Source organism: Rhipicephalus microplus, chromosome 1 (assembly GCF_043290135.1).
Source record: "Rhipicephalus microplus isolate Deutch F79 chromosome 1, USDA_Rmic, whole genome shotgun sequence".
Taxonomy (NCBI): domain Eukaryota; kingdom Metazoa; phylum Arthropoda; class Arachnida; order Ixodida; family Ixodidae; genus Rhipicephalus; species Rhipicephalus microplus.
The window spans coordinates 233,172,467-233,186,382 of record NC_134700.1 but is presented as its reverse complement, the minus strand read 5'-3'; the positions used below and the strand labels follow the sequence as shown (position 1 = coordinate 233,186,382).

At 43.6% G+C, this 13,916-nt stretch overlaps 3 protein-coding genes across 4 annotated transcripts in view; 2 read left to right on the top strand and 1 right to left on the bottom strand.

The window, feature by feature from the left end:
- Positions 1-13,916, top strand: part of LOC142761647 (myosin-IIIb-like) — a 410,699-nt gene that overhangs the window by 138,188 nt on the left and 258,595 nt on the right. The gene's annotated exons all lie outside the window — the stretch shown is intronic.
- LOC119160162 (uncharacterized) overlaps positions 1-13,916 on the top strand; it is a gene marked incomplete in the record, with an annotated part of 240,686 nt that overhangs the window by 205,026 nt on the left and 21,744 nt on the right.
- LOC119166429 (elongation factor-like GTPase 1) overlaps positions 1-13,916 on the bottom strand; it is a 409,196-nt gene that overhangs the window by 383,133 nt on the left and 12,147 nt on the right. Inside the window, exons 11-16 of one of the 2 annotated variants that reach the window (XM_075891604.1) lie at positions 12,803-12,922; positions 12,160-12,259; positions 10,874-10,998; positions 9,188-9,339; positions 8,954-9,095; positions 2,019-2,298 (exon numbers count right to left, since the gene is read on the bottom strand). In XM_075891604.1, the coding sequence (XP_075747719.1) occupies positions 2,019-2,298; positions 8,954-9,095; positions 9,188-9,339; positions 10,874-10,998; positions 12,160-12,259; positions 12,803-12,922 (919 nt within the window). The remainder of the gene's footprint in view (positions 1-2,018; positions 2,299-8,953; positions 9,096-9,187; positions 9,340-10,873; positions 10,999-12,159; positions 12,260-12,802; positions 12,923-13,916) is intronic. The other variant, XM_075891606.1, reaches the window with a different exon arrangement.

The window sequence follows — 13,916 nt, the reverse complement described above, 5'->3', positions numbered from 1 at the left end:
CGACAGCTTAGAGACTCGAAGAGCCTAGCTTTTTTCACTGACACATATGTCTACTGCTCGCGACGCGCCGCAGGGCTTTTTTTTATAGGCACCAGGTGGATTCTTTGAGTAACCGAATGTCCAACCAGAAGCGCCGCTGGCCGTGAGGTCAGAATCCTCCAATGAGGCTCGCCGCTGGGCCGCGTCATTCTCATCAAATCCGAAGCTGCTGCGCGTGGTTGCAGCCAAGGACGAGTGACGTCGCCACACATTGCGTAAGACTCGCCAGACAGGAAGGCGCCGATTGCTTCGACGGGCTCGTGGGCTTAGGGAGCTTGCTGTGCGTTGCGCAACAGAATGGCGCCGTCGCGTGATGATGCCGTTGAGTTGTTCGCGTCAGGTGGGCTCGCGTGCTGGCCTTGACAGATTGCCTTTTTCAGAGGCATGGACATTCGGTGTGGACTCGCAGGCATAACAACACCTCAAACTGCCCGATATGCGACGTGCCAACCACACTGGCCCACCTACTACCCGAGTGCTTGTGGCGCCACAAAGATGCCAATACCAAGTCCGCAACGACTGCACGTATCAACTCCCTAGCCAAGACGTGGGAGGCCAAGATTGCCGCACGTGACCTAAACGACCAACGAGGACTTGTTGCCAGGGCCCGGGAGGCGATTGCGGCCAAAGGATTCCTGGAATAAGGGACCCTTCCACCTAGGGTAACCCCGAGCTCACAAACTCTGAAACACCGTTTCAAAAAATAAATGTTCATTTCATCATCAACTCGGTTTCAGTCACCAGTGGCACTTATCTATTCTCAACTACTGTCACTTCACCCTTCACAGTCGCTGCCACCTACCTTGCACTACTGTTTAGCATTGCCCTGAAGTCACCGTTCCCACCAATATTCGCTTTCAGCTTTTGCGGCGAGTAGTACTTGAGTTGAACTACTAAAAAGGGCAAACATGCACTTTTAAGCAAAGGTTTATAAGCAATGCATGAAAAAAACACATCTAGAGAACTTAAAATGAGAAAAATAAAAACAGTGGCATAACCGCGATCCAATGAATTAGACATGCGCGTCTGCATATTCACGACAAGCGCTGCGAACTATCGTAATCTGATGATTGAGGTTCCACATGCATCTGCCAAACTGAAGTGCAATTATATTTAAAGCAATGGTTGACCCATGAACACAGAACGAATGTGAACTCGTCACTAAGCAGGGCTACTGTCGACAGCCGTGACCCTTGCGACGCGCAAGTGGTAGACGGTGCTACTCCAGAGCAAGCATCAGACCAATGGCGAGGAGTGCTGTAGCAACATAGTGTGCGCAGCCAATCGGAGGCCTCAAAACAAGCTTAAATATTTACTTCTTGTACCTTTTTTTCTAAATGGAGGACCTAGCTGAAAAGAGAAATTTGAAGACAAAAAAATGCTTTTTCCCCGCAGGAATTGAACCCCAGCATTCTGCGTGGCAATTAAGTATTCTACCCCAGAACCACGCCAGGCCTCGGAACTACTTTTCAAATTGACTCTACTGTTCGCAAAACGTCAATTGTGGTTGCAGTGGTCGCTATTCAATTTTATAAACATTACATGTGCACTCCTATAATACAGCCGTCCTGTCGGGTCAATGTCAGTTGTAGATAGGTGCCAAGGTGCCATCCGCTAAAGTTGATTTATGTAGCAGTGTCCAGGGCTACCATCCTCATGAGCACCAGCACTTCATATCAGCTTATCGCTTCTGGTGTTGCTAATACTCATGTTCCTGTTGGCATTGTTGCACAAGTTCAAACAACTTGTTATATAAACACCTGAGACTGTTAAACATATGTCTGTGCGTGCAACATTTGTGCATATATGTACTGTCGTTTCGTAAAGTGTCGCTCAATAAAAAAAAAATTACAGCATGGTCACCTTCCCTCCCCATGCTTCGCATAATGTCTATTCCAAAGGAACTTTCATGTTAACTTTTTGAGGAAATTAAGTGCTGCTCGTAAATATGGGTCTAAAGGACAGATCTGTGAGCAAACCTTTCAGTGAGGTCGTTGAGGCATCGCTCCAGGTGGACTTCCCCCGCGGTAAGTAGCACGTGCTCGCCTGTCTCCTGAAGGAGCACCTGGACGCAGGGGTCAGCTTGGTGCAGCAACTTGAGGCCCTGCACTAGGGTGGCCATGTCAGCTAGACGCCGCGGCTCAAGGGCCACCCGTAGAATGGGTGTAACAGGGCCCCGCATATCCGCAAAGGGTGCACAGGCTGTACAAGTGGACAGTGTGGCTGTGCGCACCACGTGTTCTTCAAGTCCTCCTATGCCTACAAATGTGGAGAAAAAGAGAACATAGTAAGAGAAAAAGTCACCTAAAAACATAAGATTTCACAAGATTTCACAAGATTTCAATGAGATGGATAATCCGTGCCCCCCCCCCTCATAGCTCCCTCTCCAATCTCAGCGAAGCCTATAGTTTCTGGTGTCAAGCAGCTGCATCAAATGTAAGCAGTTCCATCTTACGAGTCAGTATTTTGTCAGTGATATGTTGTGCGCATGGTGTTGATAAATGTAAGTCATAATTATGTCGGTAGCTATTGTCGAAAATGGCCCTCTTTACAGAAAACTTCATTATCGGTCCACTCAACCTAATGTGAAGCATCATTCCTGGAATAGACTCAAATTTTACTGTTAAAAAGAATGACTTGGCTACATATTGCACAATTATCCAATGCCTGAGAAATAAGCAGATTATAAAAATGTTGAGGGACAAGAACTAACAGATAGAACTGAGTATTAAGGGGGTCTTTGCAGAGGCTGTGCCACCACTTTATTTGTAAATGGTTGCGTTGGTCAAAAAGGGATTGACGTACAAGAGTAACTAATGGATTGGTTTTAGGGCTCTGCAACTAGAAGCGCAAGGTTTCTAAACTAATAAGTTGCACGGGAGCAAGACGTGGGAGCACGCTGAAGGTTTGTATTATTTCACTACGGCTGGTCGAGCAACAAGATGCTAGAAATAGATGTGAATGCCAGTAATAATGTAGGTTCACGATAATTCAAACTCTGATAATTCGTACTTTCAGTTAATTCAAACAAAATTCAATTTTTTGGTTGGCCCTCTATTTTCTCAATGAATTTGAAAGCCTTTTAATTCGAACTCCATCATTTGGATAATTCATACTCTTTGCACGTCCATACCCGAAAATATCAGCCGCTTTCCCACTGCTATATAAAAATGTTTTTGCTGATATTATCCTAACAGCCTGAATATTCACACAATGTGACTTCAAGTTACGCGCGCTAGCCGATACTTGTGCCCTCCAGATGGTGTGCGACGCACGAGCCTGCGGGGGGCCCAGCTGCGCGCGAACCAAGTTGGAAAAAAGAAGAACGTGGAAGAAGAGGCAGAAGTGAATCCTCGAGACAACTAGGAGATTTCGTTCTAGCTGTGTTATTATTCTCGGGCACAAGTTCGCCCTGCCTAGGTAAGCTTGTTAAAAGTGTTCGTCTTCTTCTTTTCTCTACTCGAGCTCCGTGTCCGCTGCCCTCGTTACAATCAGACGGGCAACGAGGGAGCCATCATGGCGACCTAAGGACAGGTGTACACAGACGGGTCATGGTACGGCTTGAGCCGAGAGACGTGTACGATTTCTTGTCCCCGACGGCGCTTGTCCGGAGATGCGTCCAGCGGCTGAACAATGTAGTTGACAGGGGCAGTATGGCGTACAACTAGATAGGGACCATGGTACTTGGACGAAAGCTTGTGAGAGAGCACCGGAGGAGTAGAAGGAATCCATAGCCACACCAGTGAGTTAGGAGGAAAGCTCATAGGCGTGGTTGACGTGTCGTGGCCATGTTTATGGCGCGTCTGGTCGTTTGACGTGAATGCACGAGTAAGCTTCCGACATTCTTCAGCGTGTGCTGCTGCTTGTGAAACGGTTGTCTACTTGGAAGGGTCCTTTCGATAAGGAAGAGTAGTATCCATTGTTGATGATGGCTCGCGTCCATAAAGAAGAAACAAAGGCGAAAATCCAGTGGTCCTTTGCATTGCAGTATTGTAGGCATATGTCACAAAAGGCAGCATGCTATCCCAATTTGACTGGTCGGATGAAGCGTACATGGCCGGCATATCTCTAAGTGTACAATTAAAACGCTCTGTCATACCATTAGTTCGCAGGTGATAGGCTGTGGTAGTGCGGTGTATGATGCGACACTCGCTCAACAACGCTTTAATGGCATCGGAGAGAAAAACGCGGCCGCGTTCGCTTAGTAACTCCCGAGGTGCTACATTCCTTAAAATCAAGTTTTGCAGTATAAAACATGCAATGTCCTATGCGGTAGCAGAAGGTAACGCAGCTGTTTCAGCGTAGCGCATTAGGTGGTCGATAGCGACAATGACCCAGCGGTTGCTACTCAAAGTATAGGGAAGCGGACCGTAAAGGTCGATTCTGTCACGATCAAAAGCTCGTGCTAGATATGGCAACGACTGCAAGGGACCGGTGGTATGTTGAGCGGGCATTAAGCGTCACTGGCGCGTAAGGCAAGACTTTACGTATCGGCGAACAAAACGGTACATACCGCGCCAGTAGTACCGCAGCTGCAAGGGAGTGTATGTTTTTAACACACCGGCGCGGCCACATTGCGGATCATCGTGGAACGTGGCGCAGATGCCAGAGCGGAGATGTCGGGGAATGACGAGCAACCCCTTGCGGGCAATCGAGCTGTAGTTTCGGCGGTAAAGCAGGTTATCCCGAATAGCAAAGTGTTGTGCTTGACGGCGAAGCGTCCTGGAAACTGAAGCGGGCGTCCGGTTTGAGAGAAAGTCCAAAAGGGAAGAAATCCAAGCATCTTTGCGTTGCTCAGAAGGAATGTCCGAAGTGCTGATGGCCAAGGCAGCACTGGTGAAGATAGGTGAGCAGACAGGCTCTGAAGCAAACGGCGAGCGTGACAGGACATCGTCATCGGTATGCTTCCGGCCAGAACAGTAGATAACACGGATATCGAATTCCTGTAACCGCAATGCCCAACAAGCAGGCCGACCATTAGGATCTTTTAGTGACGATAACCAGCAAAGCGCATGGTGGTCTGTCACGATATCAAACGGACGTCCATATAAATAAGGCCTAAATTTTCTGATTGCCCAAATGGCGAGGCACTCCTTTTCAGTGACACTGTAATTCTTCTCGGCTTTACTGAGGGCGCGGCTGGTATAGGCGACGACGTACTTGTCAAAGCCATCCTTGCGTTGGGCCAGTATGGCCCCTAGGTTGACACAACTGGCGTCCGTATGAAGCCCCGTGGTAGCAGTCGGATCGAAATGTTGGAGTATGGGAGGCGTATCATGACAGGCAATGAAACGCCGAGAACAGAACGTTGTTTGACGTTAATGACATCCATGACGAGGGTTTGTGAATCACCGCCATGCAACCAGTTCGACACCAGCATCGGGACGATGCACTCTTAAAAGGGGGCAATGACACAATGTGACTTCAAGTTACGCGCGCTAGGCGATACTTGTGCCCTCCAGATGGTTTGCGACACACGAGCTTGCGGGGCCCAGCTGCCCGCGAACCGTGTTGGAAAAAAGAAGAACGTGGAAGAAGAGGCAGAAGTGAATCCTCAAGACAACTAGGAGATTTCATTCTAGCTGTGTTATTATTTTTGGGCACAAGTTTGCCCTGCCTACGTTAGCTTATTAAAAGTGTTCATTGAACCGTGCATTACAATATCAAAAATAAGCACACGAGGCCTTCAAGGAAAAAGTCTTTGCAAGTAAACGATTGTTTAAAACGAAGCACATGCATGGTAAACCGTGATGCTTCTCAACTGGTATAGGCAGCTTTGTGCTGAAGGCAGATACCTATAGCAATGAAGCAGTTGGAAATTTATGATTTCATTAAAAGGCCTGATCAGCAGTAAGTAGCCAGCAAACTTGTGGACTATACACCTCTGCTTTCTGTCCCCTGTGTGCAGTTAGGCCTTAAAAACACTTTAAAAATTGTTTGATGTGATAAAATCAATGCCTAATCATAATGTGTGGAGTCACCTCACCCTGAGTCATTTATCTGAAAACTTTTGATAATTCAAAACTTCTTGATAATTCAAACAAAATTCAGAGGTCCCTTAAAGTTTGAATTAATGAGAGTCGACTGTAATAGTTTGGTGGTGGGTTAAGTAGTGCTCTCCTGTGTGAACATCAGTTGCCCTAAACAGCTCCTCAGTCGCCAGTTATGGGCATCTGTAAGCCGTTGATCTTGATAATTCAAACAAAATTCAGAGGTCCCTTCAAGTTTGAATTAATGAGAGTTGACTGCTGTAAAGCGCGATTATCCAAGCTGTTTGGACTCTGATTGGTCCTAATGTAAAACATGTAGCGTGTCCGGCCATGTAGTTTCTTTTATGCTTCTTCACTCATTTATTGTTGTAACGGGCTTGTATATAGTTATGTTGGTAGCACACCTTCCCCTCACCCCTACCCTCGTTTTTTGTTCTAGTCTGTCACTTGTACCACCCCTCATGTAATGCCTCCTTCTAGAAGGCCCTTGAGGTATGAAAATAAATAAATAAATAAATAGCTTGGTGGTGGGTTAAGTAGCGCTCTCCTGTGTGAACATCAGTTGCCCTAAACAGCTCCTCAGTCGCCAGTTATGGGCATCTGTAAGTCGTTGATCTTTTTATTTAACAATACTGTCAATTCCGTCAGGGATCTTTACGGGAGTAAGTTGGAAAGTGTCAACAAACATTCTATATTCACATACTTATACAATTGTATGGGTACAAAAAAAAAACATGGTATAAAATGCTAACAATTATGGACCTACATTATTAACGAGGCACATGTCTCAGTCACATGTGCACACACTAAAAAAAACACGAAAAAGAAAGAAAAAGGTAAGCACGCAACATACAAAGTTGGTACCGACTTCCACCATTTTAAACCACAAATGTATTGGCAGGGAGGAAAATGATCAGTACAATCCTGATAGCGTCCCTATCATGTAGCTGATAGAACAGCTTGGCCAGCAAGTTCGTAAAATTTGTTGACAGTGGGCTGCACAACCACCGTCTCGGGTAAAGCATTCCACTTTCGCACTGCCCGCGGGAAAAACGAAGAACTAAAAGTATTGTTGGTGCATAAATATTCTTGCAGTGGAAGGTGATGCTTGTGACGGGTTTCTCTAGAAGTGTTCAAAGAAATGTAGGTGTTCGAATCTACTTTAAGTTTGTTGTGTAGGATTAGGTACATAAATTTGAGTCGGGATAGCATCGCATGACTGGCTAGCGTGTGAAGGCCAATATCTGTCAGCATTTGCGTAGGCAAGTCGGTGCGCTTATATCTGTTACAGATAAAATGCGCGGCTTTGCGCTGGATGGCCTGAATAGTGGCTATGTGTTTTTGGGTAGACGGGAACCATGCCACGCTCGCATGTTCTAAGATAGGGCGTATAATCGTCGCATAGGCCAAGAGCTTGGCTTCTCTTGTCGAGTATCGCAAGGCCCGCTTTAAAAACATTAGCTTCCGCATCGCTTTGCCCATCACGTGATCTACATGCGCCGACCATCTGAGATCTGACGATATGACGACGCCCATGTACTTGTACTGAGTGACTGTTTTAAGGATGATGCTATCGTAGCCATACGGGAAAGTGAGTTTGGATTTCTTTTTTGTTACTGTCATTGTAACTGTTTTATCGAAGTTATTGACCATTTGCCAACTCTAGCACCATTGTGCTAACAAGGCGAAATCATTGTTCAAACTTATTTGATCTTGCTGGCTTTGTATTTCTTTATACAGGATGCAGTCATCTGCAAATAACCTAATTTTATATTGAACCTTACAAGTTATGTTGTTTATAAACAAAAGAAACAGGATAGAAGCCAAAACTGAACCATGAAGTACTCCAGAAAGCACCGGCATAACTTCAGAAGTGCTGGCGCCTAACTGGACAAATTGGCGGCGGTCAGTTAAATAGCACTTAAGCCAGTGGAAGATTGGTCCATCCCCAAGAATATGTCCGAGTTTTTGAAGAAGCTTGGCATGGCAGACACGGTCAAATGCCTTTGAAAAGTCTAGTAGAATTATGTCTATTTGTGTCTGATCATTTATTCCTTTAGCGAGATCATGCAGGATTTCTACAAGATGGGTAACTGTAGAAAGACCAGCCCTGAAGCCATGTTGATGGGGATGGAGAACATTGTTTTCCTCGACGAACAGGGTAATAGATTTTAGTACAATATGATCTAAAATTTTGCAGCAAGTACATGTGAGAGAAATAGGCCTATAATTAGACAGAGAAAAAGGATTACCAGATTTGTAGACAGGCACTATTTTTGCCATTTTCCATTCGTCTGGCAGGCATTGTTCTGAAACTGACTTGTTGTAAAGAAGACATAAGTATTTGCTTACGGGTTCGGCGCAGCGTTTCAGGAAGCAGTTCAGGATTCTGTCTGGGCCGGTGGACTTCTTATCGTCTAACTTCAACAGGAGTGAAAGCATGCCTGCTTCGGCTATGACTGGTGCACTTAGCGTCTCGTTTCTCTCTATATTTTTCTGGCCTGTAGGCATGCGCAATGCCATTGTCAGGAGCATATACGGAATGGAAAAAACGTTAAACGTCTTGATAATTCAAACAAATTTCAGAGGCCCCTTCAAGTTTGAATTAATGAGAGTTGACTGTAATAGTTTGGTGGTGTGTTAAGTTGCGCTCTCCTGTGTGAACATCAGTTGCCCCAAACAACTCCTCAGTCGCCAGTTATGGGCATCTGTAAGGCGTTGACACAAACGCCATCTTACTTCCGCTATACTGATCACATCGATGCAACTTATTGAATGCACATTGCAGTGACATCAGATCTACTATTACAACAGGCTATTTAAAAAAAAGTTTATCGAGCATCTTGACTTTTTACAGAGCACATCAGAAACCACATAATTCCATAATTAACGTACTAGACAAGAAAACTTGCAATACATCTCACCAAGGATATTCCCAGCAGGAACACGTTCCAGCTGCTCCAGTTCTCTTCCCATGAGCAGATAGAGCCTCTCTACTGTTGCAACAGTAACGTGTTCTTCTGGGCCTAAATCCTTCAGCCTCCGGGCAGGATCGACAGTCATAGCCTGTAAGGCACAAGGGAGCGAGCAACTGCACTGATGCCAACAAGGAAGACACGTGGGAATTCAACTAATAAATGGCATGCATGAATACCAACCTTTTCAAGAAATTTTGCTGGGTCATGCTTCGGACCAAGCACATATACTCGCTGGCCTCGTTTCAGCGTGCCACTGAACACGCGACCAAATGCAATAAATGTCGATTCGTCCTCGTCTCTCTCTTGAGACACTACCTCCTCTTGGACTGCTACTTAAAAAGATTTGAAAAAAAAATAAAAAATACAAGTTAAGCCACATACATGCTTGTAAAAATGTAATGAAATAATTTGACAATTAACACAAATTGACATGACAGCTGAAGCTGTTAAGACAAATAATTTTGACATGACATGTCAAAATTACTGAGTAATGTTGAGGCATGTATGCTGACCAATTGGTCACTGTTCTGCAACACTGCAATGTTATATCAAGGCATCATAGGATGATAGAAGGCTGACTAAACTTGCAATACTTCAATTCTAACTTAAGGGGAGATGCGAGTCGAAAAACTGAAGTTTATTCCAGAATTACATATTCTTTGTTTTTACTAGTTTTTACAGGTTTAGCATCTCTAGTTTCTCAATAAAAAAAAACAACAACTGCAAATTGTAACCCAACTTGAAGTACGTTAAAATCGCTTCTATAGAGCACAAAGTGGCTACTAAAAACTAAGCAGAGCTGATTGTCTTAAGTCCCCTAGAAATCGTCACCTGGCTGCTTCACTTAAACGAGTTCACTTAAACTACATGCTAAAAATAACCATGACTGCCAATGTCTCATGATGGAAGCAATTGTCTTGAAAAACATATCTTTTCCACATATACGAGCTTTCACATACTCCTCTGAAATGCATTTTTCTCAAGGTCCATTTGTGGACAACCTCTTGAGTTTTGAAGTCATGGTTTTGGCACTTCTGAGAGCCCGATCGGTATGAAATTTTTCTCACATATTTCTTACAAGGGTGCAAGTATCTCCTTTTATACTTGATATTGCCTGTATAATTATTACAAACCTAATGTAATCAATTGATGATATGTGGGGTTTAACGTCTCAAAACCATCATATGATTATGAGAGACGCCCTACTGGAGGGCTCCGGAAATTTAGACCACCTGGGATTCTTTAACGTGCACCCAAATCAGAGCACACGGGCCTACAACATTTCTGCCTCCATCGGAAATGCAGCCGCCGCAGCCGGGATTCGATCCCGCGACCTTTGGGTCAGTAGCCGAGTACCTTAGTTACTAGACCACTTAGCAATTATCATGGGCTAAGAATTCTAACAATTCTCACAGTACCATTTTTCTTGTTCTTTAAAATGTCTTATACGCACTTTCTTGATAATTATTTGCATATTACACTTAAGAGCAATATGAGTCAATAATGGCTCAGATCCATAAATGTTTAGTGGCAGAAATGATTTAATTTGTTCAAGATCTATACTTTACACATTGTCACGGCATATAATAAAAACTGTGCAACTTACTATAGAACAAATTACCTATTTGAAAATCAGCATAAAAACCTATATATACAGCAAAAATTTCATGGCCTCAGGTTACAAATTATGCAACTTTTTTGTAGAACAGCACCTCCCCTTGACGAGAAAGTAAGCCTAAGGAAAAGCTTTTGTGGCATGTACAAATGCTGAAAAACAAAAGCAATAAAGAAAAAAAGGAGACTGTTCTACATTATTATACTGATGAAAAACGAGCACTGGAAACGAGTTAGAAAGTCAATGCACACCAGATTCCCCATTCTTCTGCTCATCAGGAGTTGAAACCGAATCTACAGCAGCCAAGGCCATTCTCTCTGCATGTCGTTGGCGAGCTTGCTCCCTTCGCTGAGCTATCTCTTCAAGACTCAGCAGCCTGCAAGAATGGGATTGTAGGATGTTGGAGCAAGCTGAAGTTCCTCATTGAAAGACTCAGTCAAGTAGATATGACAACTAAAGGCGAATGGCAGCGTTGTGTGGGCTGTCTACATTATCACTGAATGCTTTGAACTCGTTTGTTCAGGAACACAATGAGAGATGCAAAACTAAAGCAGCACCATGATTTCATAATGAATTAAAAAAAGGAAAACTGTTGTATATCAGCATATATACCATTGTTGCCAAGTGCTGATAGCTTGGCAGTGGCTGTGGTGACGTTGTCAGATAAACCACTGTGAAAACCACTTCAACAAATGAAGCCTTGCTCGCTCTTTGCCTTGCCTTATAGGGGGCTTTGCCTTGCATTAAGATCAAATGTATGACTCAGATAACAATGCCATTTTAACATAGCGCCAGCTAGTCAACAGTGATGCCCATTCAAGCTGACATGCCTCTTGCAGAAGCAGACAAAGGTAGTCAACCAAGAACATCATTAGCAGCAAATTATAAAGGCTGTATGTGGTTTATTCACAGCCAGCTGGCTATACTTCTGATTTAACTTATCGCCACCTACCTCAAATTCTTTTGCAGTTTTCACATCATTGAGCTAATGGGCATTATAGTTAAACCCTTTTATAAGAAGCATGCTCTGGGCAGCAATTGTTGTCTTTTATATGAAATGTCTCTAATAAGCATCGTACGATGTATGCATATTCATATCAACCTGTATTTTACTGTAGGGACACCAGTGTCTCATACCCATTTGGCCCTTATATCAGTGTCTCTTATAAAGGGGTTCAACTATATACAGTCCAGTGTGGGACAAGAAAATATCTGAAGATGAAAGCAAGCTAATGCGTAAATATGAACCAAGTGTTTCTAAAATATAGATGAAGAAAAGGTTTATGAATAAAATAAAATACCTTCTCTTTGATGATACTTTGGCCAACAGTGAATATGGCGACTTAAATCCGAAAATGGTGTCTATTCAGCATAGCATATTGCTCTCCCTTCCACATGCATATTTTGTGGATGCTCAATTATCCACTACTAGCTCAACTCTTCACATTCAAATGAACACAGACAACTGTTAGTACTTTTGAATGACATAACTACATGCAATCAAAGAACAGCTGAGAGCTAAGCAAACAAGACAAACCTCGTTCTCTTCTCGGGAAGCTGTTTTGTCTCCACTGCGACCATTTTGGAGATGCAAACAATTACCGGAGCATCATCGCATGGCGAACAGTCTAGAAAAGCTGGTGTAAAGAATGAGATTTGCTCGTCATGAAATGCAGTGATTCGGCATAAATAAAGAAAAAGCGAGAAGCAAGAAGAAACGTGCCATTAAGAACACAAATCACTGCGTGAATCCGCACAATGTGTTCACTTGAATCGCACATTGTGTTCAACTTTTGCGTATATATGTTGTCATTTCATGTCAGACGTTGCTAGTGAATAACTGTGTTTTAGGGAACGTATTAGTAGATAAAATAGAAACAAAACTCCGTTAGGAAATTTCTTGTGCTTCCAGCCATAAACGTTGACACCGGAAAATCGTACAAAAAGGTAATGTATCAATGAGGTTCTACTGCATTTTCCATTTTGTTGTAGCATTAAAAAAACTAATGGAAACAAAATAGACAAACTTTACTTTATTTCATTAAAGCTATATTCATTAAATAAAACAAGTCTTCAGAAATGATAACTTGTCAGAATTCCAGATTTTAACGCCACTTTCTCACAAAAACAGTACAAAAACTTTCTATTCGGTTATCCCTCAAGGGCAGCACAACAAGTACCTTTTCGCAGCTGACGTGTCTCTTCTGGGAGAGAATCAAAGGAACGAGATGGTGGGCACATTAGTGCCTCAACTCTCGCTTCAGGAAGCTCAGCCGGACTGGGAATCAGCATTGTCATTTCTTAAAGAAAGTAATAAAGAGATGGAAATTGAGAAGCAAGACACCTTGAAATAACATGCTTTCTCCATACTACTGCATTGCCCCCTCCCCCCTCCTTTTCGTGTGTCGATTTACCAACACAAATGCACGCACATATAATGAGCCAGTTCATCCAGCGTTGCTTATAAATTGGCAGGCCTCACGAATAGAGTGTTCTAGGTCGATACTTCCACCAACTTGTTTTGCGAACAGAGGCATACACAAAGAGAGGTGGGGGGGGGGGGGGTGCCTACCCCAATCACTTGAAGAATTCTGCCCCAGAACTTGACTCAGTTGGACCTTTCCTGTCATTTTTTTATTACCAAAGGTTATGACTACACATGTTATCTGACAATAGTGGTGATCGCGAACCCATGATCTTGCACTTAGAGAACTGTTTACACTTTCCACCTTTACCCCAGGAAAGCAGGGGACCAATGGCAGATCACTGTCATTGCTTCGTTTTAATGCAATAGCGTTACAGGCCTCGTTTCACAGAAGTTCCGCCATCGGCAAACAATCGTCTTATCCATGACAAAAAAATTCAAATGCAAATAAAGTAAACGATAAATATATTTGGTTCGGGTGAGAATCGAACCCAGGCTTTCTGTGTGGTAAGGATGGGCACTACCAGAGAACCAGGCAATTGCTTGAAACTGCTCCGAAAAAAAAAAAAAAAAAACACTATATGAAAGTCATGCAGTGGAAGGAGTCTCCTTAGTGCATGCACTAGTACTGCGTGGAAGAAGTGTACAATTGTGCCAGGCATCAAAACATGTGAATCGTGCAACAGGTGGGTATTTCAAACGGCCAGCAATTGCGAAGCAGGCACGTATGTCTCATCATCATCAGCTGCAAAAGCATCAACTAAGTTAGCAGCTGCATAGATTGGTTTGTTGCGTTACGGTCACGTAGTGCGGTCTTCATCAATTCACAAGAGAAAGAATTATGGTGTAGTGGGCAGTCTAACGGTAGG